Genomic DNA, 25,181 nt, shown 5'->3' on the forward strand with positions numbered 1-25,181 from the left:
TTTTCTGCCTGATCTGCGACGGAACCTCCAACCAGAGGTTCCAATGCAGATGTGAGACCGCTCTTAGGTCTCTTAATGCACAAGGAAAAAAACAAAAAGCTATTTATTGCAAATATGAAACTTCTGAATGAGAAGAAACCAACTTCAGCGTCGTTTTAAAAGAAACAACCTGCCCTCTGCCAAGAGAGAGCAGTGACGTCATTACTTGTGCAGTAGAGCGGAGATAGCGCCGCCCTGCCGCTAGGTGTCACTCTGCATTTCCTTACACGGACTTCCTTCACACTTGTCTCGATGGTTCCGGGTTGATGACGCGCCAGAATGCGCCGCTACAACGTGACGTCATAATCCTGCGCGGAAGGAAGGCTCTGAGCTGTACGCACGTGTGTGGAGGAGAGAGTTCACCATGTCTGAGTTGGATCGTGTAATGTGAGTGCCGTTTGCACGGACGCTGCTGGCTGTGGTGTCCTTGGGCTCTGCCGACCTGTGTCGTGCTGCCATACTGGAGTAGTCCCTCTAGTGATCTGTGCTGCTAACGCTCACTCTTCTGTTCTAGAAAGCCGAAGACAAGGAGGGCAAAGAGATTCGTTCAGCACAGAGAGCCCAAGCTTACTGAGAACGACAAAAATGCCATGCTTATTAAAGGGGGGAATGCCAACCTGACAGTGACCCAAGCGCTCAAAGACCTGGTATGTGTGGCAGGATGCCCATTCCTCTGATGGTAAAGGGGGGCTGTCATTTGAAAGCACTTGTGCCTGGGGGGTTGGTCCTGAAGCTCCTGTCTGTTTTTGAAACCAGGAGGCTGAATTGCTTGTTTTGCATTCTGATTGGTTTTGCTCAGCTCTTAGACTTGCTAAGGGCAGGTGCACAGAAGCGTAATTTAGTCACATATTACGTAGTGAATGGGTCCAATGAAAGTACATAGATTTTTTTTTTATTTTTTTTTTCCCTCCACAAGTGTGTGTAGAAAAAAACCGCCAGCATGTTTTATTTTACTGCATATTCCATGCGATAGAGCTCTGCTCTCTAAGGGTGCGTGATAAACTCTGTACCTGCATAATTACATAGCGTAAGTGCGCATAAACGCCGCACAACCACTAAGCCGCAGAGTGGGAAATAAAAACCAGGAAGGGTGTGCGATACGCTGTCATGCGCGGTCCAAAATCACTGCAATGCCCCAGCTCACACAGCGGTAAAGTGCTGTTATATACATATGCTCATGTGAGTCTGCCCTATGGATATCCCTAATCTGCAGAAAATCAGCAATGGTAAAAAAAAGATATATATATTTTTTGTAGGAATACTCCTGATTTGCTATAAATTTCATCCTTTGGGTTTAATGGTGAAATCTGTGGTAAAAATCAGCATAAACTGGCATACTATGGATGTAAAATCCTCACTGCAGGTAGTTCTCTTGCATGATTACTGTGATTTTTATTTATTTCCTCTGCAGTGTATAGATGGGGTTCGTTTAAATTTCATCCACCTCACTGCTAGTGTACATGCCAGCCACAGCGGGCACATAAAGTGGGATCATAACCTTCAGGACAGTTTGGGCTAATCTAGAATATAACTTTCCATGTGTCTGTATACCGGTCAGTAGAATAAGGCTGCCTGTTCACGGAACTCCGCCACCGGGGAGCAGGAGCCAGCAGACAGATCTCCGCGGTGAGCCTATCTGACAGATGGGCTCACCGCCGAGAATCGCGGCAATTCACAGCATGCTGCCATTTGCCGCCCATGAGCGGAGAATCGCTATTATTCTCCACTCCTGGACAAGGGGGGCTGCACTTTCCATAGCATGCGTTTCCCGCAGGCGGATTACCACTGCAGGGAACACAATGGGACTAAAGGGACTACAGGGGTGGTTAAAGTGCGGTGGCTGCTGGGTTTTCTCTACCGTGTCCCTGTGTTGTGGAAGGAAATAGCCAAAGGGACATCCCAGCAGTTGGACCCTCAAAAATCAGTGTAGTGATGGCATGGCGCAGCTGCAGCATGGCACCATTCAAGTGAAAACCTATGAAGAGGCCGCAGATCTAAACCAGCATTGTGGCCCTTTCATTCTTAGGGTTAGTGGATGTCCTGACAGTTGGTCTCCCGCTGATCAGAAAGTTTTGTTGTATCCCATTGATGTGTCATTCTGACAACATGGATTCATATGTTACGGGGGCCATGACAGACATTACTGATCCTTGGTGTAACGCATCCTATTGGATAATGTTGGCTTTTAATGCATCTGTCAGGTTTCCGACTTTTTACTTCTGACTACATTAATCTAACTTTGAGATAAGCGTAACAGACCTTATTGGTTCTTTTATTCATTGTAATGCTCAACTGAATCCTGTTGCTGAAATGTTCCCATATGGACCATGGAGTATAATTAAACTTTCTGACACAGTTGAAGGATTACTTGTGGGATTATTCAGCCTCTAAAAATTGTTGCGTAGCCTGAGGATAGGCCATCATTAGCTGGTCCACGGTGTTTCACTGCTCAGGACACTCACCCTTCAGCTGATTGAAGGGGCCCTAGCACTCATAATGGAAGCTGCTCCTGCAATTACCAGTGCTGACCGCTACATGAGTCGGAGCAATCTGCTTCCGCTCTGTACCCTGTGTTGTGGCTCTGACAGCAGGTGTCTGATCAGCTGAAGTCCCAAGCTGACCTTATCCATGAGATAGCTGTCCTGCAATGGCCATATCTCCTGACCGTAACTTAAACTTTGCTGCGTTTATTAGGCTGCAATGATATTTACTTTTGGTGCAGTTTAAGTCAAAGCCTGGAATAGATACAAAAGAGAGTTATAATTTCTTCCTATATATCTTTTCCCTTATTTTTGTTTATAGTGGCAACACCTATTAGGCCGCCTGCAGACGAGCGGGTCGGATCCGGCGGCGAGAATTCTCGCCGCGGGACCCGACCTGAGCGCCTGCAGAGACGAGCGCGTACTCACCCGCGCCCGGCGGCCCCGGCTCTTTCATGAGCCGACGCATGCGCAGACCGTAGCCGGCGGCCGGGTGAGTGACGTATCTGTGCGAAGCTCTGCAAGCCCCGCACAAAAATAGGACATGCCGCGGTTTGTTTGCCGCACCGATATTTCGCGCGGCCAAACCGCGGCCGTCTGCATAGGAGTGCTTATTGTAATGCACTCCTATGCAGGCTTTGAGCGGCGGAAATCCCGCCGCGGGATTTCCGCCCCGTGTGCAGGCGGCCTTAAAGTCTGTATGTGTAATTCCAGCCTTAGATTATAACGTCTGAACATTGAAGTACAAAACCCCAGTGCCCAGACTGCAAAAATGATAATACATTGTGAAGCACAAAATGTTTGCATTATATTAACTGACTTTTTTTTTTTTTAGCATTCTTTGAAAAAACCATCTTGTGTGATCTATAAAAGGTATGTTATACATTTCTATATGTACATATTATTGGGTAACCTAGTGGTCTGTTTGTGTACCATATTTTTTGGACTGCAAGATGCACCTACTGGTTTAGAAAATGGGGGGAGGGGATATTTTATACTAATTTAAATGTCTCTGGGGTCTAACAAAGTGGAGGAGCTACCGTCCTCAACTTTGGTGTTCTAGTATAGAAAAGGGGGTTAACGGTGAACAGTCAGCTTCTTTTAAACTTAGTGTGTGCATTCGAACAATGGTGCAATCATATAAATTAACATTATACACACAACACTACTGCACATACATTGTACATGTGCACAGCTCCACAGCATACACAGACAGCTCTGCTGCATGCACAGACACACACGCATCTGCAGCTGGCATGTAAAATACTGATTTTATTACCACTAAATCCATACATACAAGTCTCATGACCACCTCTAGCTGCTTCCTGGTCACATTGTTATGACATCTACTGCAAAACCTTTGATCTTTGCTATTGTCTGTCCCTTTATGTATACAAGAGGAGCTGCTGAATGGGACTGCTCCTGCCCTGCACTGATGGGGAGGGAGGACTGCAGCCGGTATTTATGGCAGTAGAATTCTCCTGATGACCGGGCAGTGTGCTTTATCAGCACTCTGCCAGATCCTTAAGGCAGCGATCAGGGCTCTCTGGATCTATCAGACCCCCCTGCCAGGCTCAGATGCTTTTCAGCAAAATTTTATATATTTTTTAAATCCAATTTAATCTCAGAAGATTGAAGAAATATTGGTATACCATAACATAAAAGTTTGGAAACTTTTGTGTTTCTTCATTAAACATAAATGTTCACATGCTCATTATAGATCTTTTATTATAGTAGCTATAGACTACTATGAGGTGATACTGGATCCAGTATACAGCCACACTCGGATATTTCCTTATGAATTGGTAAGAAAACGTCTAGAGGTAGTTTGCTCTAGAAACATTACATTTGGATAAAAAGATCCATGAAATCTTGGACTGATAAGTTACTTGGACAGCCTGAACCACCAGCGTTACTCCCTGGGTGCAAAATCATGTTGCAAGTGATTGTTAGATTGTAATCTGCAGTGTTTCCATAGCAGTTCTCTCTGTTAGGCCGCCTGCAGACGAGTGGGTCGGATCCGGTGGCGAGAATTCTCGCCGCGGGACCCGACCCGAGCGCCTGCAGAGACGAGCGCGTACTCACCCGCGCCCGGCGGCCCCGACTCCTTCATGTGCCGGCAGCCGGCGCATGCGCAGACCGTAGCCGGCGGCTGGGTGAGTGACGTTTCTGTGCGAGGCTCTGCGAGCCCCACACAAGAATAGGACATGCTGCTGTTTGTTTGCCGCGCGAGATTTCGCGCGGCCAAACCGTGGCCGTCTGCATAGGAGTGCGTATTGTAATGCACTCCTATGTAGGCTTTCAGTGGCGGAAATCCCGCGGGATTTCCGCCCGTGTGCAGGCGGCCTTAGGGACCCTGTGTTCACCTGGCTGCACTATGCAAATGCTGTATCGGTCTGGCCTTAAGTACTGCGTATTATCAGGTATAAAGTATAGGTTTGTGAATGGGCTACTTTTAATTTGTGCTGTGGTCTGATTGCTTGTGTCGTTAATGTCCTTATCTGCATGCCTGATTTAATGCTCTATGTAATTATAACATAACTATTCATGAAATTTATCTATGTAGGAAAAATATGACCAGACCTTTTGAAGATCCCACATCCCTGGTAAGTCCAGACAAATGTGTGCAAGTTTACATAGCAGATTTTCATGGGGTTCTTAAAGGGATTGTCTGAGTGTTAACATCAGTGCAACCCCTTCCCCATGCAGTAACACAGAAAATGGAGATATACCGTACTCTCCTCTTACCCACTTCCGCTGTGCTTGGTCCTTTGCGCTGGTCTGCGTCTACAGCTGCAGTCCCACCCAGTTTACAGGATGTCACAGACATCAGCGATTGTTGCACTAAGGTCTACCTTCAGGAATACTGTACTCGCCTGCCTTATACTTTTTCTTATTGAATCTACACCTATGTTTTATAGTCCTCTTTAGACAAGCCAATGCTCGTTTGAACAAATGTGTGAGGTCCTCACTAGCTCGTTCAGTTTGTTTAGACAGACTGATACATTGTTGCTCGCTCACATTGTTGGTTCATTCTTTCACGTTTGCTGTACAAGTGAATGAGAGGGACTGAACAATTGCTGTTTTAACTGAACAACAAAAGAACGAGTCAACGATGGTTTATTTGCCTACAGAAAATGAATGACAAACGAAAGGTGAACGATTATCGTTCGCCCTTCGGTTGTTGGCTCACGTTTAGACCGACCGATTATCATTCATTTCTGCTTTTGCTCCTTTTTTTTTTTTTTTTTTTATTTCCCTAAAGTGTATGGCTATCTTTAGGGTGCTTTTGCTTGAGTAATTTTTGGTGGAGTCTTAATAAAAACTAACATGGTTTTGCCACAACTACAAAAATTGCAAAAATAAACCCAAAACCCTGAACCGTTAGAACATTTGTACAGCAACAAGCTGAAAAACGTGTATGTGTCTCCGAAGGGGGCTTGAACTAAATCTCCAATAAGGTAAAGGGTGCTGCCTTATCCTTCAGGTAAAGACCTCTTATTCCACCATTAGCAAGATTGCAGTTCCTGTGAACCGGGATTGGGTTGAGAGTTTCACTGGAACTGAAACCTTGCTAATGGTGGAATAAGAGGTCCTTAACTGTTAGATGTGCCTTCTGCTCCTATTGGATTTAAATAAACCCTTAAAGGGGTTGTCCCACGCCGAAACGGTTTATTTAATTTTTTTCAAACCCCCCCCCCGTTCGGCGCGAGACAACCCCGATGCAGGGGTTAAAAAAGAACACCGGAGAGTGCTTACCTGAATCCCCGTGCTCCGGTGACTTCTTACTTACCTGATGAAGATGGCCGCCGGGATCTTCTCCCTCGGTGGACCGCAGGGCTTCTGTGCGGTCCATTGCCGATTCTAGCCTCCTGATTGGCTGGAATCGGCACGTGACGGGGCGGAGCTACACGGAGCCGGCATCCTGCACGAGCGGCCCCTTTGAGAAAAGAAGAAGACCCGGACTGCGCAAGTGCGGCTAATTTGGCCATTAGACGGCAAAAATTAGTCGGCTCCATGGAAACGAGGACGCTAGCAACGGAGCAGGTAAATGAAAAACTTCTTATAACTTCTGTATGGCTCATAATTAATGCACAATGTACATTACAAAGTGCATTAATATGGCCATACAGAAGTGTATAGACCCACTTGCTGCCGCGGGACAACCCCTTTAACGTTAATGAAATCTCAGCTTTACAGATAGTTTTCTTCAGTAACCATGTATTTCTAACACTTTTCTAGGAATTCTTCTCTAAGAAATCTGACTGCTCATTATTTGTATTTGGGTCTCATAATAAGAAGCGTCCAAACAACTTGATTTTTGGTAAGTTTGATAGACTGCAAATATGCACTTTTTTTTAAAAATATTGTAGCTTAAAGTGAGAGTGCCTAAGCTTGCTCTATACAGTGTTGTTGCACTTATGTATAGATAGCATGTAGTAAGCTCCCTTGGATGCACACATGGAGCTTGATGCAGTATTTGATGCACCATTTGTTTTGGCTAAAAAAGATGCATAAAGGGTGAAACAAACTGACTTGTTTAAACCTAACCTAAAGGGGATTGCTGAAATCTACAGTTGTTGAAAACAGTTGTCATTTCTTTTAGAAGGCTTGGATCGGGATGGGTATTGTTTGTCCTTAGGGAGAGCACCTAGAAGGTGTGATGAGACTTATAAGGCCATCCATAGACATATTAAAAGGTCTGACATTGACTTGCTGGAATGCTGCCTTTCAATAGTTAGCGCTGTATCGGCATTGTTCCATCTTCCTATATAGAAAGCTTGTACCAGTATCAGATTACATCCATTGGGTTTTAGTGTCTGGAAACTAAACTGCTTTATTCAGTAAATCCAAATAGATTAGGGTTACTAGTCCCATCATCAGTATCCTTGCACACTGCGACACTGTTCAGTCAATAGTGACAGTTGTCAGACTGGGTAAGGTCATTGTGGAGGTGAATGGTAACACCCGCTGTCTAATCATACCTTTCGAGGAGGGGTTTTACAGGAACCATACAATGCAGAATTCCAGGGTTTTATTCAGTCTGTGCTGGAGGCTCAGTCCAGAGCTTCGGCGTAGATCTGGCATCAGGACCGTTTAGCTTCCGTCATAAAACAGATCCATACAACCAGTGAATTCCATAACAGAGCAGGGAAACTGAATCCCATGATGCAGATGTGGGCATAACCTACAAAAAAGATTTTCCAGCACTGCAGTGAATATGAAACCGAAATTTCAAGAGAGCATTAAGGCCTTAAAAGAATTACCGTTCTTGTCCCGTCAGTAAAGTTGCCAACACACTACTCCATTCACATTCTACAAAAAGCATTGTGCTGCTCTTTTTTTTAAATTTTATTTATTTTTTCAACATCACGTTTATGTACTAGGCCGGATGTTTGATTTTCATGTGCTGGACATGATTGAACTTGGCTTGGAGAAGTTTGTGTCCTTACAAGATGTGAAGGTATGTTTCAGAACTCTGGTTAGTGTTTCCTTTGGTTTTGCACCTTCTTTGTTTTGTCACTTCTGTAGTATGTTTGTTTGTTTCTTTCCTAGAGATTCAATAGATTAAGGCCTCCTGCACACAGGCGGAAATTCTGCGGTGGGATTTCTCGCACAATTTCCGCCCGTGCCCGGCTGCATAGGATTGCATTGCAAAACACAATCCTATGCAGACGGCTGCGTTTTGTCTGCGTAAAAATACACGCGGAAAAGAAATCACGGCAAGCTCTATTTCTATGCGGGTCTCACAGGCCCGCACAGAAATGGCGCTCCGGCTCCACTCTGCACATGTGCCGGCTGGGCGGCAGCCGGCACAGAGCCAGAGCCAAACTGGTCCCTGCAGGGCCGCAGGATGGGTCCCGCTGCGAGAATTCTTGCAGGGGATCCAACCGGCCGTCTGCAGGCGGCCTAAACAAGTTAGTACAAAAGTAAAACAATTACCATAGCACAGTGTTTCCCAGGGCACCTCTGGGGAATTTTTTTTTTTTTTTTATCTTGGGGTATTTTCATTTTCCCTGGCATTGTGGTTGGCAATAGCAGAAGGAATGGATTGTCTTTTTATTAAGCTTTCTGAAGAATACAGTGCATCTCTGATCTGGCTGTATAGATGCTGCTGTCAGCAACATTTAAATGGTCTGTTAGAGGGGGCTTCCTCTGTCTTCCCACCCTTTCCCCTACACAGACTCTCATTCTGCCATGGCAGCCTGTGGCCCAGTGAAGCCTTCAAGACCTGCAGACCTTTCTTCCTAATAAGCCTTACCTGGTACATGTACCTACTGGCAGGTCTTAAACGGGTTAACCAGTGATTTAAATTACTTCCTGCAACAGATAGTCGGATCAACCACTTTACCTATCGGCAGTAATAGAAAGAGGGACTTGCCTATGACGTCATCAATGGAGGTCAGCATGCAACCAAAAGCGGTGGGTCCGACTCTGCGTTCCAGTAAGAAATTTTAAATCACCGGATAATTGCCTTTAATAAGAGAAGGTTGAATGTACCATATGCTGCAACACTGAAGTGTTGCAGTATATTGCACATATGATCAAATGATTGCCGATGCATAGGATAATTTAAAAAAAAAAACACTCTCCGCTGCGTGCAGCTTCCCCGCCACCACTTCAGTCTGCTGTTAACATTGGCAGCAGCTGTTACGTCGGTTGTTTACTAGTGTGACCACTACAGCCAATAGAAGGGAACAGGGACATTTTCAGTGATGTCCCATAAACCTGCCCTGTGGCTTCTAATGTAAAAAGCCCACATGACAGGTTTACAGGAGGTCTCCAATCTTTGTAGCTGGGTGATGTCACCTGTCAGATACCATGGTACTGGGTGACCATAGTGGTAGACTGATGCCGCAGTGAGTATATTGACTTTATATATTTTTGGGCATGGGGGAGCTCACAACTATTTAAAAGCAATAAATCAGAAAACTCCTTTAATGAACTTTATTTAAGCAAGTGTCCAATTAAAAGCTATATGGACATACAACTATGAGTATCCCAATAACACCATAGAGAATTATGAAATAACTTTACGCCAAAATTCTGGCTTTCCTGCATTTTATTCTGCCATTGCCACTATAACGGGGAAATAGATTCAACAAGTGGCGTACGGCTGTCCCAAGATGTTCCAAATATGAGGCTTGCATTGCTTATTTTATTTGGCATATCTAAAGTAACTTTTACATGAGCCGACAGTCGCGAGCACGTGTGCTGATGTCACCATTAAGGTCGTCAGTGCTCGTGCAGTGTCTTCACACTGTATGTCCTGCCAGCCGCCCGCTGGCTTCTTGTCCGCTTCCTATGGGAAGCGCTGTGCAGGGAGCTGTCACACAGCGCAAGAAGTCAACAAGTGCTAATGAGGTCATTTAAGCTGACAAAAGTGGGAAGGAAAAACCATAAATAAAAAAGGGCCTTGTCCTTAAGACCGGCTACACATGGGTTCATACACATGAGCAATGTATTCCCGCATGGCACTGCGGGTAACAGATCGCAGCATTTTCTATCTTCCTGTGTGGTCTCGCATCACACCGCCCATTGTTTTTCATGGGACCGGCAGCATCATGGTGGATGCAGCGATGTGAGGTCTCCCATTGAAAACAACTTTGTATAAGCATATATAGTCTGTCCTTCATAATTAATACCCATGTCCGCAACCACAAATATGCTTGTAGGTAATGTTGAAATTACCAAAAAAAAATCATTGAAAAAGAAAACTACTCTTTTCATCGCCGAAGTAATGAGATGGTGAGTGCGATATGGGGGCGAGATTCATGGCCCAATATCGCTCGCCCGTGTGAAGTTAGCTAAGAGGTTAAATATTTAAAAATGTAATAAACTCTAGAATTGGAATTTAATGTCTCAATAACAGTGACCTTTTCAGGAGTTTTTTCCCAATTTTAACGTGACTGATGATGCGTTAAGAATACATGCAATACTAAAACATTCAGTGATTCACAGTTGAGTGTGGAAAAAAAATAGTTGATGGATTGTGGCCTATCATTCCCCCAGTAATCCCCTGTACTACTGGGTTATGTAATTTTACATATTTTGCACATTATATTTATTTAACATCACCCCTACACTTTATTTTTTTCTTTCTATGGAACATAAAATGAGTTTGTTCCTGTTGCAGAGGTTTATCAGACATTATACGTCTGTGTCCTAATATAGTTTAAATGGAATCGTGCTTTTGTTCCTTCTGCTGTAGAGGAAGCGGTTCCTTTCTATGGTCGAGTTATATATGTTATCCAGTATTTGCTTAGAACTCAGTTGCTTCGTGTGATGTACTCTGTTCTCTGCTCTTGTGTCCCTTCTTATAGTCCGCCAAGTGTCCTGAAGGAACAAAGCCTCTACTAATATTTGCTGGTGATGTTTTTGAAATTAATGAAGATTATAGACGACTGAAAAGCCTGCTGATAGGTAATAGAAATGCTAGAAACACTGACAGTATTGCCAATAGTTATTAAAGCCAAGAAAGTCCTCCATGCAAGACATATTAGGCAATTGGAATAATACCATCTTGCTGTCAAATGTAATTAGTAAACCATGAGATTTTATTTATTTTTCTTTCTTTTCTTTCCTTTCATGATATTTTAGGGTTTCCAAAATTTACTGTGTTTATGAACTGCATTTAAACTCTTGAGATTGTTTTATACTCTATAAATCTGCAAAGCACATTTCCGATTCGCCCTCATGCCCACGGCTGGGTCGGATTCCAACTGCGAAATCTTGCAGCGAAATCAGACCTTGTGCTCTGGCATTGACCACCGCATACCTGTCAATTGTCTTCTCTCTCTGTTCTGCGGATGTGCCAGCTGGTGCGCCGCCGCACGTGTGTAGTACAGAGTCGGGCCAGAGATGACTTGGAGCCTCTGCGACTCCCAGCAGGACGGACTGCTTCCATTGACTGCAATGGAAGATGTCCGTACGAGCCTCGAACTAGAATAGGACATGCTGCAACTTTAAAAAAAAAAAATTTTCTTCTCCCCCCCCCCCCCCCCCCCCCCATCCTCCGGGATCCAGAGGTGAACGCTTGCTCTGGATCCCGCAGTGCAAATATGCTTGTGGGCATTGGGCGTTCCAAAGGTTGTGTTTTGCTAAACATTTTTTTTTCTTACTTTTGCTATTGATAGATTTCTTTAGAGGGCCGGTAGTGTCTGCCATACGACTCGCAGGATTAGAGCATGTCTTGCATTTCACAGCAGTGGATGGAAAGATTTTTATGCGCAGCTATAAGTGAGTATCAGTTTGGTCTGAATATTACATTGCTTTGTTTTTGTCATTGTATTAATGATGCAGAAAGGACAGACCATCCACAGGCAGGCTCGCCTTTCACCATATAGATAAGGAGAGGCCCTGTTGGAAGATTTATCCTTTAAGGTGTCTTCTCTGCATCACATAAAGGCCTTCATATGCCCATGCTGGTCATTTTTAACTCACATTCTCATTAACTTGAATGGAGAATTTGGGATAGGTTTGTACCCCTGATGGTGCACATCTATTACTTATTTCTATCACTTGTTTTATAAAGAATGGTGCATATTTACTTAGACCAGCATATGAAATGCCGATCTAAGGAAAGTTTGTGCTGATGTAAAGGTGCATTTACACGAATGAGTCCAATATTCTTTGAAACTAAGACAGATATCGCACTTGCAACCCTGCTATTTTTATTAAGTGGTTTGAAAGAGAATTGCGCTCGCATCACTGTACTTATGACTTTGCACGCACATGAAAATTGCCCATTATTTCCTAATGAGAGCAAAAACACATTGCACGTACATGTGGGTGTGATGCAGTTTTTTATTTATTTATTTTTTCTTCTCCCATAGGGAAGAATGTGCGATTCTTTAACAGAATCGCCCAAAAGTAGGTTATGCTGCAATTTTTCTCTCACATTGCTTCTCATAGCGCTACGAGAGAAGAAATCGCACCATTAAAAATGAGTTATTTGCCCATTCATCTCACAACGCATAGAAATTGGGTGGAAAAATTTACTGTGTTAACTGCGCCCCAAGTGTGATGAATGTAAAAAAAAGATGCACACCTATTCTTAGATTTGTCATATCTGTCAGCACATCCATGTGCCAGGTTCAAATCTACTCCAGCTACAAGCTGGCGCATATTTCATCTATATTCTATTACAGTTTGTGGTGTAAATTATAGTAAGGCCTCATGTCCATGGGCGGGTTGGATTCCACATGTGGGAGCCCACAGCGGAATACATCCATGCCCGCGGCCGAGGACTGTGCTTACCTGTCCTGCTGCACATACGCGGTAGACTTTTTTTTTTTCTTTTTATATAAATCTCTTGCTTTCCCGCAGAATATGGGCCTGTCCACAATTCAATTGCAGACTGTATTGTGGATTGGTTAGCTTCCATTGTTTTCAATGGAATCCATCCATGAAGAAACCGCAGCAAAATGGAGCATGCTGTGATTTTGTTTTCCGGACCAGAAGGTTCACAAAACAAATCTGCATGCTTTAATTAAGCTGCAGATGCCCCTGTCTCCCTATGGGCGGCTTGAATTGCGGATCTTTCGCAATTCAAATTTGCCTGTGAACATTGGGTCTAAATCTGACAGACTGCACCCACTTCTTAAAGACTGCTGTGGTGGTGGGAGTGAACCCTAAAAAGTTTTCCATGCCACAATCCTGGTGCAGTTGCTATTAATATAGCCCAATGTACTGGGATCATATCGCTTCTATTGTACAAAATGGTTTAGGCACAATGTAAAAATTGCCATTAACTTGAACGATGTCTGTGATATTAAAATGAAGTCACATTGAAGATATAAATAAAGTAAAATAACTTCAATAAACCCCACATATAAGATTGCATTGCAATATCTTAACTCCAAGTGTCTGGCAGTAAACTATTTGCACAACCATACTTCAAGTATTGTTTGTAAGTATGCTAGATTATTGATGCATAGACGTTTTAAAGGAACCTGTCCCACTGTAAATGCAGTCCTATCTGCAGGTAGTATATTCTAGAACAGGAGGAGCTAAGCAAATTGATATACTGAATCTCTTCCTATAAAGTGATATCAATCTGCTCGGTGTCTTTGCCCCCTCCCCCCTCCCCCCCCCCCCCCCCTACTCTTTTATATGGTACCTGCCAATTCTACACTATATTCAATGTGACAGTTTTCCCTTAAATTTGAAGACTCATGAAAATATTGAATTTATTGCAAACAAATAACATTCAAGTGCTCATTAACAAACTACAGTGCTATTAGCTGGCATTATACTCCTTTTATACTGACGTGCACACTGGTATAGAATAGGGCAAAAAGGAGAAGCGGCAATGTATGAAAAAGTTATGCATTAGCTTCACGGATATTCCTAACAGTTGATCGTTATTATTGGGAAATTGGAACCTCTGATAAGCAAAAGGTAAAAGAAAGAAAGAGAAAATGTTATTTTTATAGCGCCAACTTATTTCGCAGCGCTTTCAAGTAATTTATTTATCACCCACTACCAAGCTGGGTACTTATTTTACCAACCTTGGAAGGATGGAAGGTTGAGTCAACCATGAGCCGACTACCTGATCCATGCAGGGATTGAACCCGCAACCTTCAGGTCATGAGCGAGAGCTTAGGACTTCATTTCTGCTGCCTTATTACTCTGCGCCACACAAGGTTTGCAGTAGTGTCTTTTACAAACTCATAGGAATGGGTCTACCTTTTTATGATGCCAAAGTTCTGTGATCTGCTGTGTGGTGTGTACTTGTTTGTTTTTATTTATTTTCAAAAATACCATATGCCCTAAAACATATTTAAAGGGTTTTTTCATCATTAACCTATTCAAATTACTGTATGGTAATGCTAGAAAGTGCCATTTTCCCTCTTACATTCTGCTTCTTGTTGACTTGACCAGGGTGTTATTGAAGAAGTCTGGGTGCCGGACACCCAGAATAGAGCTGGAAGAAATGGGACCTTCTTTTGACTTTGTGATGAGAAGGACTCATCTGGCTTCTGATGACCTATACAAACTATCTCTGAGACGTCCTAAAGCCCTTCAGGTACTACATGCACAGCATTTCTTCTTAAACTGATTTATGATGTGATTACAGTAATGATTTCCAGGAAGGCTAGAGATACTTATGTGTTATTTTCTATAACCTTCAGTCTCCAAGTTTGTTTTATTATTTGTTTTAGGTTTGGTCAAAAAGTCTCCTTAGTCTTCTGCTGAGGGTTGCTGATGTCTTGCTTTGTTTTAAATAGGCAAAGAAGAAGAAGAACATATCTCATGATACATTTGGCACACAGTATGGCAGAATTCATATGCAGAAGCAGGATCTGGGTAAGCTACAAACTCGTAAAGTCAAAGCGCTGAAGAAGAGACCAGCCAAGAAAATGGCAGCAGCAAATGTAGACAACAGCCCGAAGAGACACAAGAACGAGCAACACGATGAACAGAAGTCATGAACCAATTCACTGCGTTTTCAGGACTTGCTAATCGAGGCTCATGCTTCAGTGCAATGCTCAGCTTAAACTATGAGATTGTTTAGGCCAACTATAAGACTCGGGTTTCCTTTTCAGGGGTCACTAAAGGCCTGCAGTAGTTTATTGAATCTATTCATGTTTTGGGGCTTTCATTTTTTTTTTTTCTTGCCACCATAAGAATTTATGGTAGGCATAAGTTCTATTTGTTGTGACAGCACCGTATCTCTCAATAGATGTATGGGGAAGAACACATGCAGTTTTGTACATAATGTTCTCTTTTGCATAATGCAAACAAATTGGCATTACTTGTGCAGAGCCTTTCTTAAAGTTTTTTTCTGGATTAGAAACATACTTTGTTTCATATGTGGCTCAACGCTGTCACTTTATAAACAACAGAAAAAGTAGTGAAATCTATTTAAGATCCATAGAAAAATACCAAAATTAAACTGCCTTCACACAATAGTCAATATTTTCCTTCTGTATTTGTAAGCCAAACCAGGAATGTGTTTGCATCAGTATTTGTAAGCCAAAAATAAGAGTGTGTCCAAAACACTGACCAAAGTGCTGCTGTAACACCAGCTGTACTAATACATGGGTTCAACGGCAGGTAGGTACAATAACCAGTTCACTGCAGAAATGGCAATATGCTATATTGGGAAGGTAGCACAGGTGCACACCTATAATATGCATGATGGGGGATGGCTGCTTAGTCTCATGCTAGCACATAAGTGTAAAGTGTTGTGCATCATGCTGGCTTACAGCCTATTAGTTACACCAATACTATCAGCAGGAACGCCTGGCCTGATCTAAGTGTGCTACACAAAGTCCTGACACCCTGCACTCTCCCAATATCTCAAGGCCATGCCAACACTGCCAGCACGTTACATTTTCTGCATGCTGCAGAGAACTTGTACTTGTACCTATCATTGTATTAGTAATAGCCTGTCTGCATCTCATTGATTCCATTGATCTTTAAATTTAACCCCTTGAAGACCGGGGATTTTTCAGCTGTTCACTTTTTTGTTTCATCTCTTCCAACAGCCGTAATTTTTTTTTTATTTTTACGCAAGGACTCCATTATAGAAAAAGCTTTATTTACACCAGAAGTAAAAGCATTTTATAAAGTATGTGCTTTTGGCTTTTTGTTTTTCCTTTTTTCTGTCACCTTAGCTTTAAAGGGGTTGTCCCTCGAAACAAAGTGGGGGTATACACTTCTGTATGGCCATAATAATGCACTTTGTAATGTACATCGTGCATTAATTATGAGCCATACAGAAGTTATTCACTTACCTGTTCCGTTGCTGGCGTCCCCGTCTCCATGGTGCCGTCTAATCTTCAGCGTCTAATCGCCCGATTAGACGCGCTTGCGCAGTCCGGTCTTCTCCCTTCTGAATGGGGCCGCTCGTGCCGGAGAGCAGCTCCTCGTAGCTCCGCCCCGTCACGTGTGCCGATTCCAGCCAATCAGGAGGCTGGAATCGGCAATGGACCGCACAGAAGACCTGCGGTCCACCGAGGGTGAAGATCCCGGCGGCCATCTTCACAAGGTAAGTCAGAAGTCGCCGGAGCGCGGGCATTCGGGTAAGTACTGGACGGTTTGTTTTTTTTATGCCTGCATCGGGTTTGTCTCGCGCCGAACGGGGGGGCTATTGAAAAAAAAAAAAAAAAAAAACGTTTCGGCGCGGGACAACCCCTTTAAGTTCTTGTCTTATTGCATGACAAGTTGTGCCATCAGAAAAAATACACTATTGGGTGTACCACAGGTGATGCTTAATGGGTATCTATGCTTTGCAGCCTGCCTAGACTCTGGGCTGCCATACCCAATCAATCATCATCCCACAGTTGTGTTATGGGGGGCAGATGCTATGACATAGGGGCTTCTCTCTCCTACTACTTAGATGCAGTGGTCAGCATTAACTGAGGTATCTAACTTTGATTGTGGCTGTCTGCTGTTTTAACAGCTGACATCCCCCAAGTCTGGAGCGCATATATCTATATTCATCAGTACTTCAGCCCTATTCAGCAATTCCAGCAACCTGATTGGCTCTGATTCCCAATTCCAGCAACCTGATTGGTTGTTAGGGTTGTCTGTTTCACAATTCCAGCAACCTGATTGGTGAATAGTGCTGATGAATATAGATATATGCATCTGGAGCAGGTCCCTACACATTTTGCAATCACATGATATAGATTTACATTATGCAATGTGGTTATAATCCCAAAAATGGGGCGTGGCATGGAGCGGCAAATTCCTCAGGAAATTGGATAAGTGAATTGAACCTCAGCAGAGGTGGTGGGATTTTTCCTCTGGTGGCTAGTGCTTTCCCCTGAGCCCGAGTGAGTTTTTATTTCATTTTTTCGGGGGTACCACATGATGTGAAGTGAGTCTGCAATCCTGGTCCAGCAGCCGTAGTCTGGCAACTATACCCACAGAGGGTCTGGCTTCTGAGCCCTGGTCCCTGCGCCTGAGCGAGCAGGTGAATTCAGCGCCACTGTTATCTCAGGACATCCCATTCTCCTACATCCTCTGACCTCCTGCTGCAGGGTCCTGTGCTGAGGAAAGAGTGCTCCTGACTCCCTACTTGGCAGGAGCCTGTGGAGAGGAGCTGGTGGATGCTGTCTTGAAAGGAGCTGCGACTGATTGGCGCTCTTAAGACTCTTCCTCCTGCAACAGAATAGAGTCTTCCACTGGATCCCTGACTGGGCTACATCAATCAGGAGGACTGAGCAGGGCCGACATTAGGCACAACCTGACACAGTCCTAGCACTTCTAGGAAAGAGTATATGTGAAGATATACTGTAGTGCCCCCAGGCTGTTTCTCTCTAGCTCCAGTGACATAACTGCCACTAGAAGTTTTTCCACAGAGCTTTGCTTTGTTTTCTGGAGAGGGACTACACCTACTTATATTCACCTAAGAGGAACACAACATAGCATACTTCTGGGACTTGGAGCCCAAATTTTTATTGGAAAGGAATTTTCTGCACTATTTATCTTAACACTTAATAATTACAGGACTGTCACAGGACTCTTCCGCCATCTAGTGGCTCGTTGGATAATAGTTAAAGAAGGAAGAAGTCTTTTTTTCAGCTATTTGGTTACCACTGTCTATGTAGTTATGCTTTGAACTAAGGTCTCTTGGCTCATAGAGGACACATGCACGGTGGTGTCATGCTGTCACCTTATTCCCCGACCCAGTGAGGGCATGTGATATGAAACAATTCTCTTCCTAACAGACAAGCAGAGTTTCTCATCTCCATGCCCCTGAACCAGTCATGCCCAAATACGGGAAACAACAAAAAACTTTACCTTTTAGACCATTCCAGAAATATTTCGCTCTCATGGCGGATCAAGACCCAAACCACTCATCTCCACCCCCAACAATAGGCGCTGCCCATCAACCCTGCTACTTTTCTCCTCTTCCTTTTTAGTCCCTAGTCTTAAGGACTTATATCAGATTGTGAATTTCTTTTTTTAAAACACAACATAATTGGAGCAACGGATGCTGACAGATCCTGCAGCATGAATAACAAAAATAAAATTGAACAGTTTAAATTGTGGCTTGTCAGTACCAGTTTTCAATGTCCTCAAGCTTATGTACCCAGCTGTGGACTATCCGAGCACTTCACTACACAAGGATGCTGCAAAGAATATTTTCAAAATGGATCGCGTTGTCAACACCACACAAAAGAAATTGGAAGAACGTTTCCAATGTAATGGCCCAGATTCCACATCGACAGACGTCTGTTGGTTAGCACATGAACATGTGATCAGGGGAACTTTTATCTAAAGAAGGAAAGAACCCGTGCCCAAGCAAATCTGAAATGCAGAATCCATAAACTGGAACTAGCCTACACTCGACAGCCCTCTCTACATTTGTGCAGGGCTATTCAGTTCTCCAGCTTGGAACTCAACACTCTGTAGCAAGTATTGGCTTGGACACAAGCCTCTTATTTTCAGTACACAAGTAAACCTGACAGGTTTTTGGCCTGTAAACGTAGAGCGAGGCAGTCTATTAAAATGATTCATAAAATCCAGCTCAAACCGGGCTATTTGTCTTCAAATCCTGACAGTACTAATTAAATGTAGCATAGATTCTATCAAAAATTAAATAAGGCACCACAGGCCTGTCTAGAATCCACAGACACGTAAGTTTCTGTCTAAACTCAAACTGCCCTGACAGGTCTTAACTCTGACAGAACTGCTTAGTATGTGGATTTGGTGATCAAACCCCTTAAAAATGACAACGCCCCAGGCCTTGAGGACTTTACATAGCCTTCTACAACGAGAATTTTACCTAGACCCTCAAAGCTCATTTGATCGACCTTTTTAACCACATTCTACAGCACGGTCATGTTGACCCTGACTTACAGGCCCTCATAACAGTCATTCCCAAGCATGGCAAAGACCATACGTTGCCTCTAACTATAACTGTTCTCTACAGCCCTTTATCTATAGGCTGTTCTCATCTATCTGTAAACTATTCAAATCTATCATTGCTTATAGGGTTAATAAATTACCTTTCCTGATACACCAGGCTCAAGTGGGTTTTATACTAGGTAGGCAAGCCCCTGATAATGTGTGTAAGATCTCAACTCTCATTCATTCATTCTGCAAATGTTTCTAAAATGCCTCTCCGTTATTGTACTGGATATAGGCTGGCAAAAGCCTTTTTTTTTGTCCTACATTCACTCGGTTTTTCACAGAAGGGGATTTGGGGGCCCTTTTCTAAATATATCAACCCTCTACTCTAATCTCTACGCATATCTTAAAATCCTGTCAACATGTCTATCCACAGTTCAAATAGCAAGAGGCACTAGCCAAGCTTGTCAACTTTCACCAGCCTTCTTTGCTCTGGCTATTCATGAAAGTCCTAATATTTCTGGCATCTCAATCGATAATACTAATTTTAAAATTCGCTTATTTGTGGGCGACCTCCTCCTAACCATTACTAAACCTTTAACTTCTCTCCCCAATCTTTTATCAGTTGTTGAAAAATAGGTGTAGGAGAGGAACACGTGGAATCTCTATGGGTAGAAATACAGGGAGGAATGACTAATATAGAAGCTTTCTATAGGCCACCAAAAACAACAGAAGAAACTGAAAACTTATTAACGGGACAAATAGAATGTGTCAAACCGCAATGAAGTAATAATTTGGGGAGATTTTAATGATCTAGATATAATATGGGAAGATGAAACCTGCGACTCTCACAAGGGCGATTTAAGTTCTTGAGAACAATTATAGATGAGTACCTTCCCCAACTTGTGCAGGAGCCTAGTAGAGGGAGGGCCATTCTGAAATTATTATTAACCAACAGACCGGACAGAATCATGAGGGTGCAGGTTGAGGGACACTTGGGAAATAGTGAATTCAATATAATTAATTTTCAGTTGTTATTCAATAGGAAGCCTTATCAGGGAGTAACAAAAAAAAACTGAACTTGAGTAAAGTAAAATTTTGTTCAGCTCAGAATTACTCTTGGCAACATTAAAGGAAACAATGTCCTCAAAAATAACAGTACAGGCAACAAATGGAAGAAGTTTAAAAACATCCTTTATACATTATGTGAACAGCATTTGTTCACGAGGGGTCGATCATGTCAAACCAACTTGATCAGCTTCTACACCAATGTAAGCTATAGGCTGGACCTGGGAGAGTCTATTGAACTTGTATTATAGATTTTTCTAAAGCATTTGACACCGTGCCACATAACAGGTTAATATATCAAATGAGACAGCTCAGTCTGGGCGAAAACAGAGGGTGGTAATAAATGGTTCATACTCTGATTGGCCCACCGTTACTAGTGGGGTGCCACATGGTTTAGTACTAGGCCCCATTCTGTTCAAAATATTTATCAATGACCTGATAGAAGCACTACACAGTAAAATATTGATATTTGAAGAGGATACGAAATTATACCAGATAATATAACGGAGGACAATGTACGGCTACAAACAGACCTAGATAAGCTGAGCGCTTGGGTAGAAAAATGGCAAATGAAGTTCAACATTGATCAATGTAAGGTTATTCACATGGGCAGGAGAAATGGATGTCACTTATATACACTAAATGGGGTACTGCTAGGGAAAACTGAGAAAAAGACCTGCGGGTACTAGTTGACTGTAGACCTAACTAGAGCAATCAATGCCAGTCCGTTTTGGGGGCCATTAAAATAGGCGTAGGGGTGAGAGTGGAAGAATAACGTTCTCGTCTATGTAAGGCACTGGTCAGGCCTCACATGAAATACTGTGCACCGTTCTGGACACCGGTGGTCAGGAAAGACATTGCAGTGCTTGCAGAGGTTCAAAGACGGGCAACTAAATTAATAAACGCAAAGGGGAAGACTGGAATACCCAGAAAGGCTATCAAATTTGGGATTATTCACCTTGGAAATAAGGTGGTTAAGGAGCGACCAAATAACTGTATAAATACATGAGGAGACAATACAAGGATCTCCCATGATCTGTTTTATACCCAGGACTGTGACGATAACAAGAGGGAATACTCTGTGTCTAGAGTAAGGGCTCCTGTCCACGGACATAGCGATATCCCGCGGCCGATCGCCGCTGCAGGGGAGAGCTGACGGCTCTCCGCGCTGAGGCTATCTGACAGATAGGCTCACAGCGGAGAATCTCGGCAAATCGCAGCATGCTGGGATTTAACCCCTTAGTGACCAGGCTTTTTTGCTTTTTTCCATTTTTGTTTTTTCCTACTCCCTTTTAAAAAATCGTAGCTCCTTTATTTATCCATCGAAGTCGCTGTATGAGGGCTTGTTTTTTGCGGGACGATTTGTATTTTTCAATGGCACTATTTATTGTACCATATAATGTACTGAAAAACTTTTTAAAAATTCTTAGCGGAGAGAAATGGGAAAAAAACGACATTCCACCATCTTTCGGTGCGTCCTGTTTCTACGGCGCACAAACTGCAGCAAGAACGACCTGATATTTTTATTCTATGGGTCAGTATGATTACTACGATACCAAACTTATATCGTTTTTTTTTTGCTGTAGTACTTGTAATTTTTAAGATATTTAATTGTTTTCTGCGGTCATTTTGTGCACGCAATAACTTTTTTATTTTTCTGTCGACGTAGTTGTGCAAGGGCTCAATTTTTGCGGGATGTCCTGTAGTTTCCGATAGTATCAATTTGGAATACATACAACTTTTTGATCGCTTTTTATTGCATTTTTTCTGGAAGACAGGGTAACTAAAAAAGTGTATTTCTGGCATTCTTTATTTTTTTTTTTTCGGACGACGTTCACCGTGCAGGAAAAATAATGCACTACTTTGATAGATCGGACTTTTACGGACGCGGCGATACCAAATACATATTTTTATTTTATGCTTTCGATTTTTTAGTAATTGATATGGCAAAAGGGGGGTGATTTAAACTTTTATAACTTTTTTTTTTTACAATTTAAAAAACTTTATTGATCTTTTTTTTAACTTTAATTTGAAGTCCCCCTGGGGGACTTTAACATGCGATGCTTTGATCGCTCCTGCAGTATGACGTAATGCTATACCATTACGTCATACTGCTTTTTTACAGGCAGTCTATCAAGCCACCCTGTGTGGATAGCTTGATAAGCAATCTGCTAAGGCAGCCCTGGGGCCATTCATTAGGCCCCCGGCTGCCATGACACCTGCACGGATCCCCCGATCTCACCGCGGGGGGGCCGTGCGGGACCCCCAAACAGCGTTTCGGGGGATTTAAATGCCGCTGTCAGAATTGACAGCGGCATTTAAAGGGTTAATAGCCGCGAACGGCCGAGCGCGGCTATTGCCCGCGGGTGTCAGCTGTAATAAACAGCTGACGCCCGCGCTGTATGGAGGGAGATAGCGGCACTACCTCCCTTCATACACGTCCTGCAGCTGCAGGACGTAAAAACACTATAGGGTGGTCACTAAGAGGTTATGTCCTGCAAGCGGAGAATCGCTATGAGTAGTCTATGAAAAGCATTCCCTGCGTTTCCCGCGGACTGATTATCGCTGTGGGAAACTAAGTGAACAATCGCCCATGGACAGGCAGCCTAAAGAAGGTTTCATCACAAATGCAGAAGGGTGGAAGGTCATGAGCAGTGAGACGGTGGAGCTCTCTGCCTGAGGATGTGGAGATGGCACAATCAATGAAGAACTTAAAGAGGGAACTAGACGTCTTTTTTGAGTGCTACAAAGTTGCAGGGTATAGACATTAAATAACCAGTGGGCTTGTTGATTCTGCCATTATGGAGTCGGGAAGGAATTTTTTTTTTCCTCAAATGGACTAAATTGGCTTCTGCTTCATTGTTTTTTTTTCTTGCTCTGGATAAACAAGGGGGGTTGGAAATGTGCTGAACTAGATGGATGTTTGTATTTTTTCAGCCTTGCATACTATGCTACTATGTAAAGTAAGTGACTCCCTATGTAATGTAACTAATAACACACATCTATATTGCACAAACGTAAAATTTGCCCATCACCGTTCTTTATGTCCTAAATAGGAAAAACAAATGGGTTGCAACATCAATATTCAATTCTATGCATAAAAGCTGTGCAAAAAAATGTGATACATGAGAGTTCTTTTCAGGAGAATCTACCTCACCTCTTTGTGTATATACTAAGGAGAACCTACCTCACCTCTATGTGTATATACTAAGGAGAATCTACCTCACCTCTATGTGTATATACTTAGGAGAATCTTAAGTGCCTCTATGTGTATATACTCAGGAGAATATACTGAAAGGCTGTAAAGTACACAAGGAAGCGTCCACGGACTGCAGGGATGGTGCATGCCTTTAACCCCTTATTGACAGCCCAATAGTGTTTTTACGTCCTGCCAGGACGTGTATGGAGGGAGACAGCGCCGCTATCTCCATCCATACAGTGCGGGCTTCAGCTGTTTATTACAGCTGACCTTCCCCCCGGGCAATAGCTGCAATCGGCCAATCATGGCTATTAACCCTTAAATTCTGACAGCAGCATTTAAATCCCCTGACCAATGTTTGGGTGTCTCGTACGGCCCTCCCACGGTGAGCTGGGGCAGCCATGTGAGTATCATGGCAGCCGGGGGCAGAGTTGGCAGACTGCCCATCAAGTCGTCCCCGTGGGGTGGATTGGTAGGCTGCCTGTCAAAATGCAGTATGATGTAATGCTATATAAAAATAAAAATAATAACGTTTTTACTAATTATTAAAAGAAAAAAGTTATAAAAGTTTTATAAAAAACCTTTTGCCATATTTGCAATAAAAGAATCTAAATAAAAAAGCAAAAATACATAAAAGTCTGATCTCTGAAAGTAATGCATTATTTTCCCAGCACGATGAACGTCTTCCAAAAAAACTAAATAAAGAACACTAGAAATGCGCTATTTTGGTCACCCTATCTCCCAAAAAAATTTTTTATAAAAAGCCATCAAAAAGTCATTTGTATTACGGGGGCGTGGTCTGGATGGAGATCGGAGCAGTCACAGGTCTCTGAGCTCCGCGAGAAACGGCCCTCTAAAGCTGTGTTACCCAACTCCAGTCCTCAGGGACTGCCAACAGGTCATGTTTTCAGGATTTCCTCAGAATTGCACAGGTGATGTAATTATTGTTGGTGCCGCAGACATTGCCACAGGTGTACTCATCATAGGATATCCTGAAAACATGAACTGTTGGTGGTCCCTGAGGACTGGAGTTGGGGACCCCTGCTCTAAAGCAACTAAAAGCTGACTGAAGACGGGATCCAGACAGAAGAAGAGCATAAAAGGCCTCCCAGCACGATGGCCGCAAGAAGAAAAGTAAAAACTGGTCCGTAGCGGCTCACAACCTTCTTCACACCCTGTACAAGCAGCGGAGAGAAGGAAGAGGAGGCTGCCGGCGCATGCACGCAGCGGAGAGCTGCTGGAGCAGTGGGTCAGGAGGACATTCTAAAGCAAGGAAGGGGTAAGAGTTCTCCTCCCGACTCCCCGCTCCTGACTTCCCATGAATCTCAGTGCCTGACAGTAACCAGGAGCCCAAATGCAGAGGGAGGCGGGGTGTCACAGGCAGAAACACCTAAGATGGCGCCTGCTTCTTCTCCCAATAACGGGCTTTGTGCCCTTCAGTCACAACACACAGCACCGCATTCAGAGTGCCAGGGGCTCCCGCAGAACACACAGCCCTTAGACACAGAAGTCGGGGATTTTAATACAGACTCCCTCAACAAGGATACTGAAGACCCCATGATGAGTATTAACTGCTCAGTGCA

The 25,181-nt window shown here is 43.3% G+C and overlaps 1 protein-coding gene across 1 annotated transcript; it reads left to right on the forward strand.

The window, feature by feature from the left end:
- Window positions 1-314: 314 nt before the first annotated feature.
- On the forward strand, window positions 315-15,434 carry RPF2 (ribosome production factor 2 homolog). Its single transcript, XM_066607031.1, has 10 exons — window positions 315-426; window positions 554-686; window positions 3,355-3,392; window positions 5,086-5,125; window positions 6,762-6,843; window positions 7,907-7,983; window positions 10,844-10,943; window positions 11,657-11,759; window positions 14,406-14,550; window positions 14,753-15,434. The coding sequence occupies exons 1-10, from the start codon at window positions 404-406 to the stop codon at window positions 14,954-14,956; spliced, it is 945 nt and encodes a 314-aa protein (XP_066463128.1). The 5' UTR covers window positions 315-403; the 3' UTR covers window positions 14,957-15,434.
- The last annotated feature ends 9,747 nt before the right edge of the window (window positions 15,435-25,181 follow it).

This window comes from Eleutherodactylus coqui, chromosome 1 (genome assembly GCF_035609145.1).
Source record: "Eleutherodactylus coqui strain aEleCoq1 chromosome 1, aEleCoq1.hap1, whole genome shotgun sequence".
Taxonomy (NCBI): domain Eukaryota; kingdom Metazoa; phylum Chordata; class Amphibia; order Anura; family Eleutherodactylidae; genus Eleutherodactylus; species Eleutherodactylus coqui.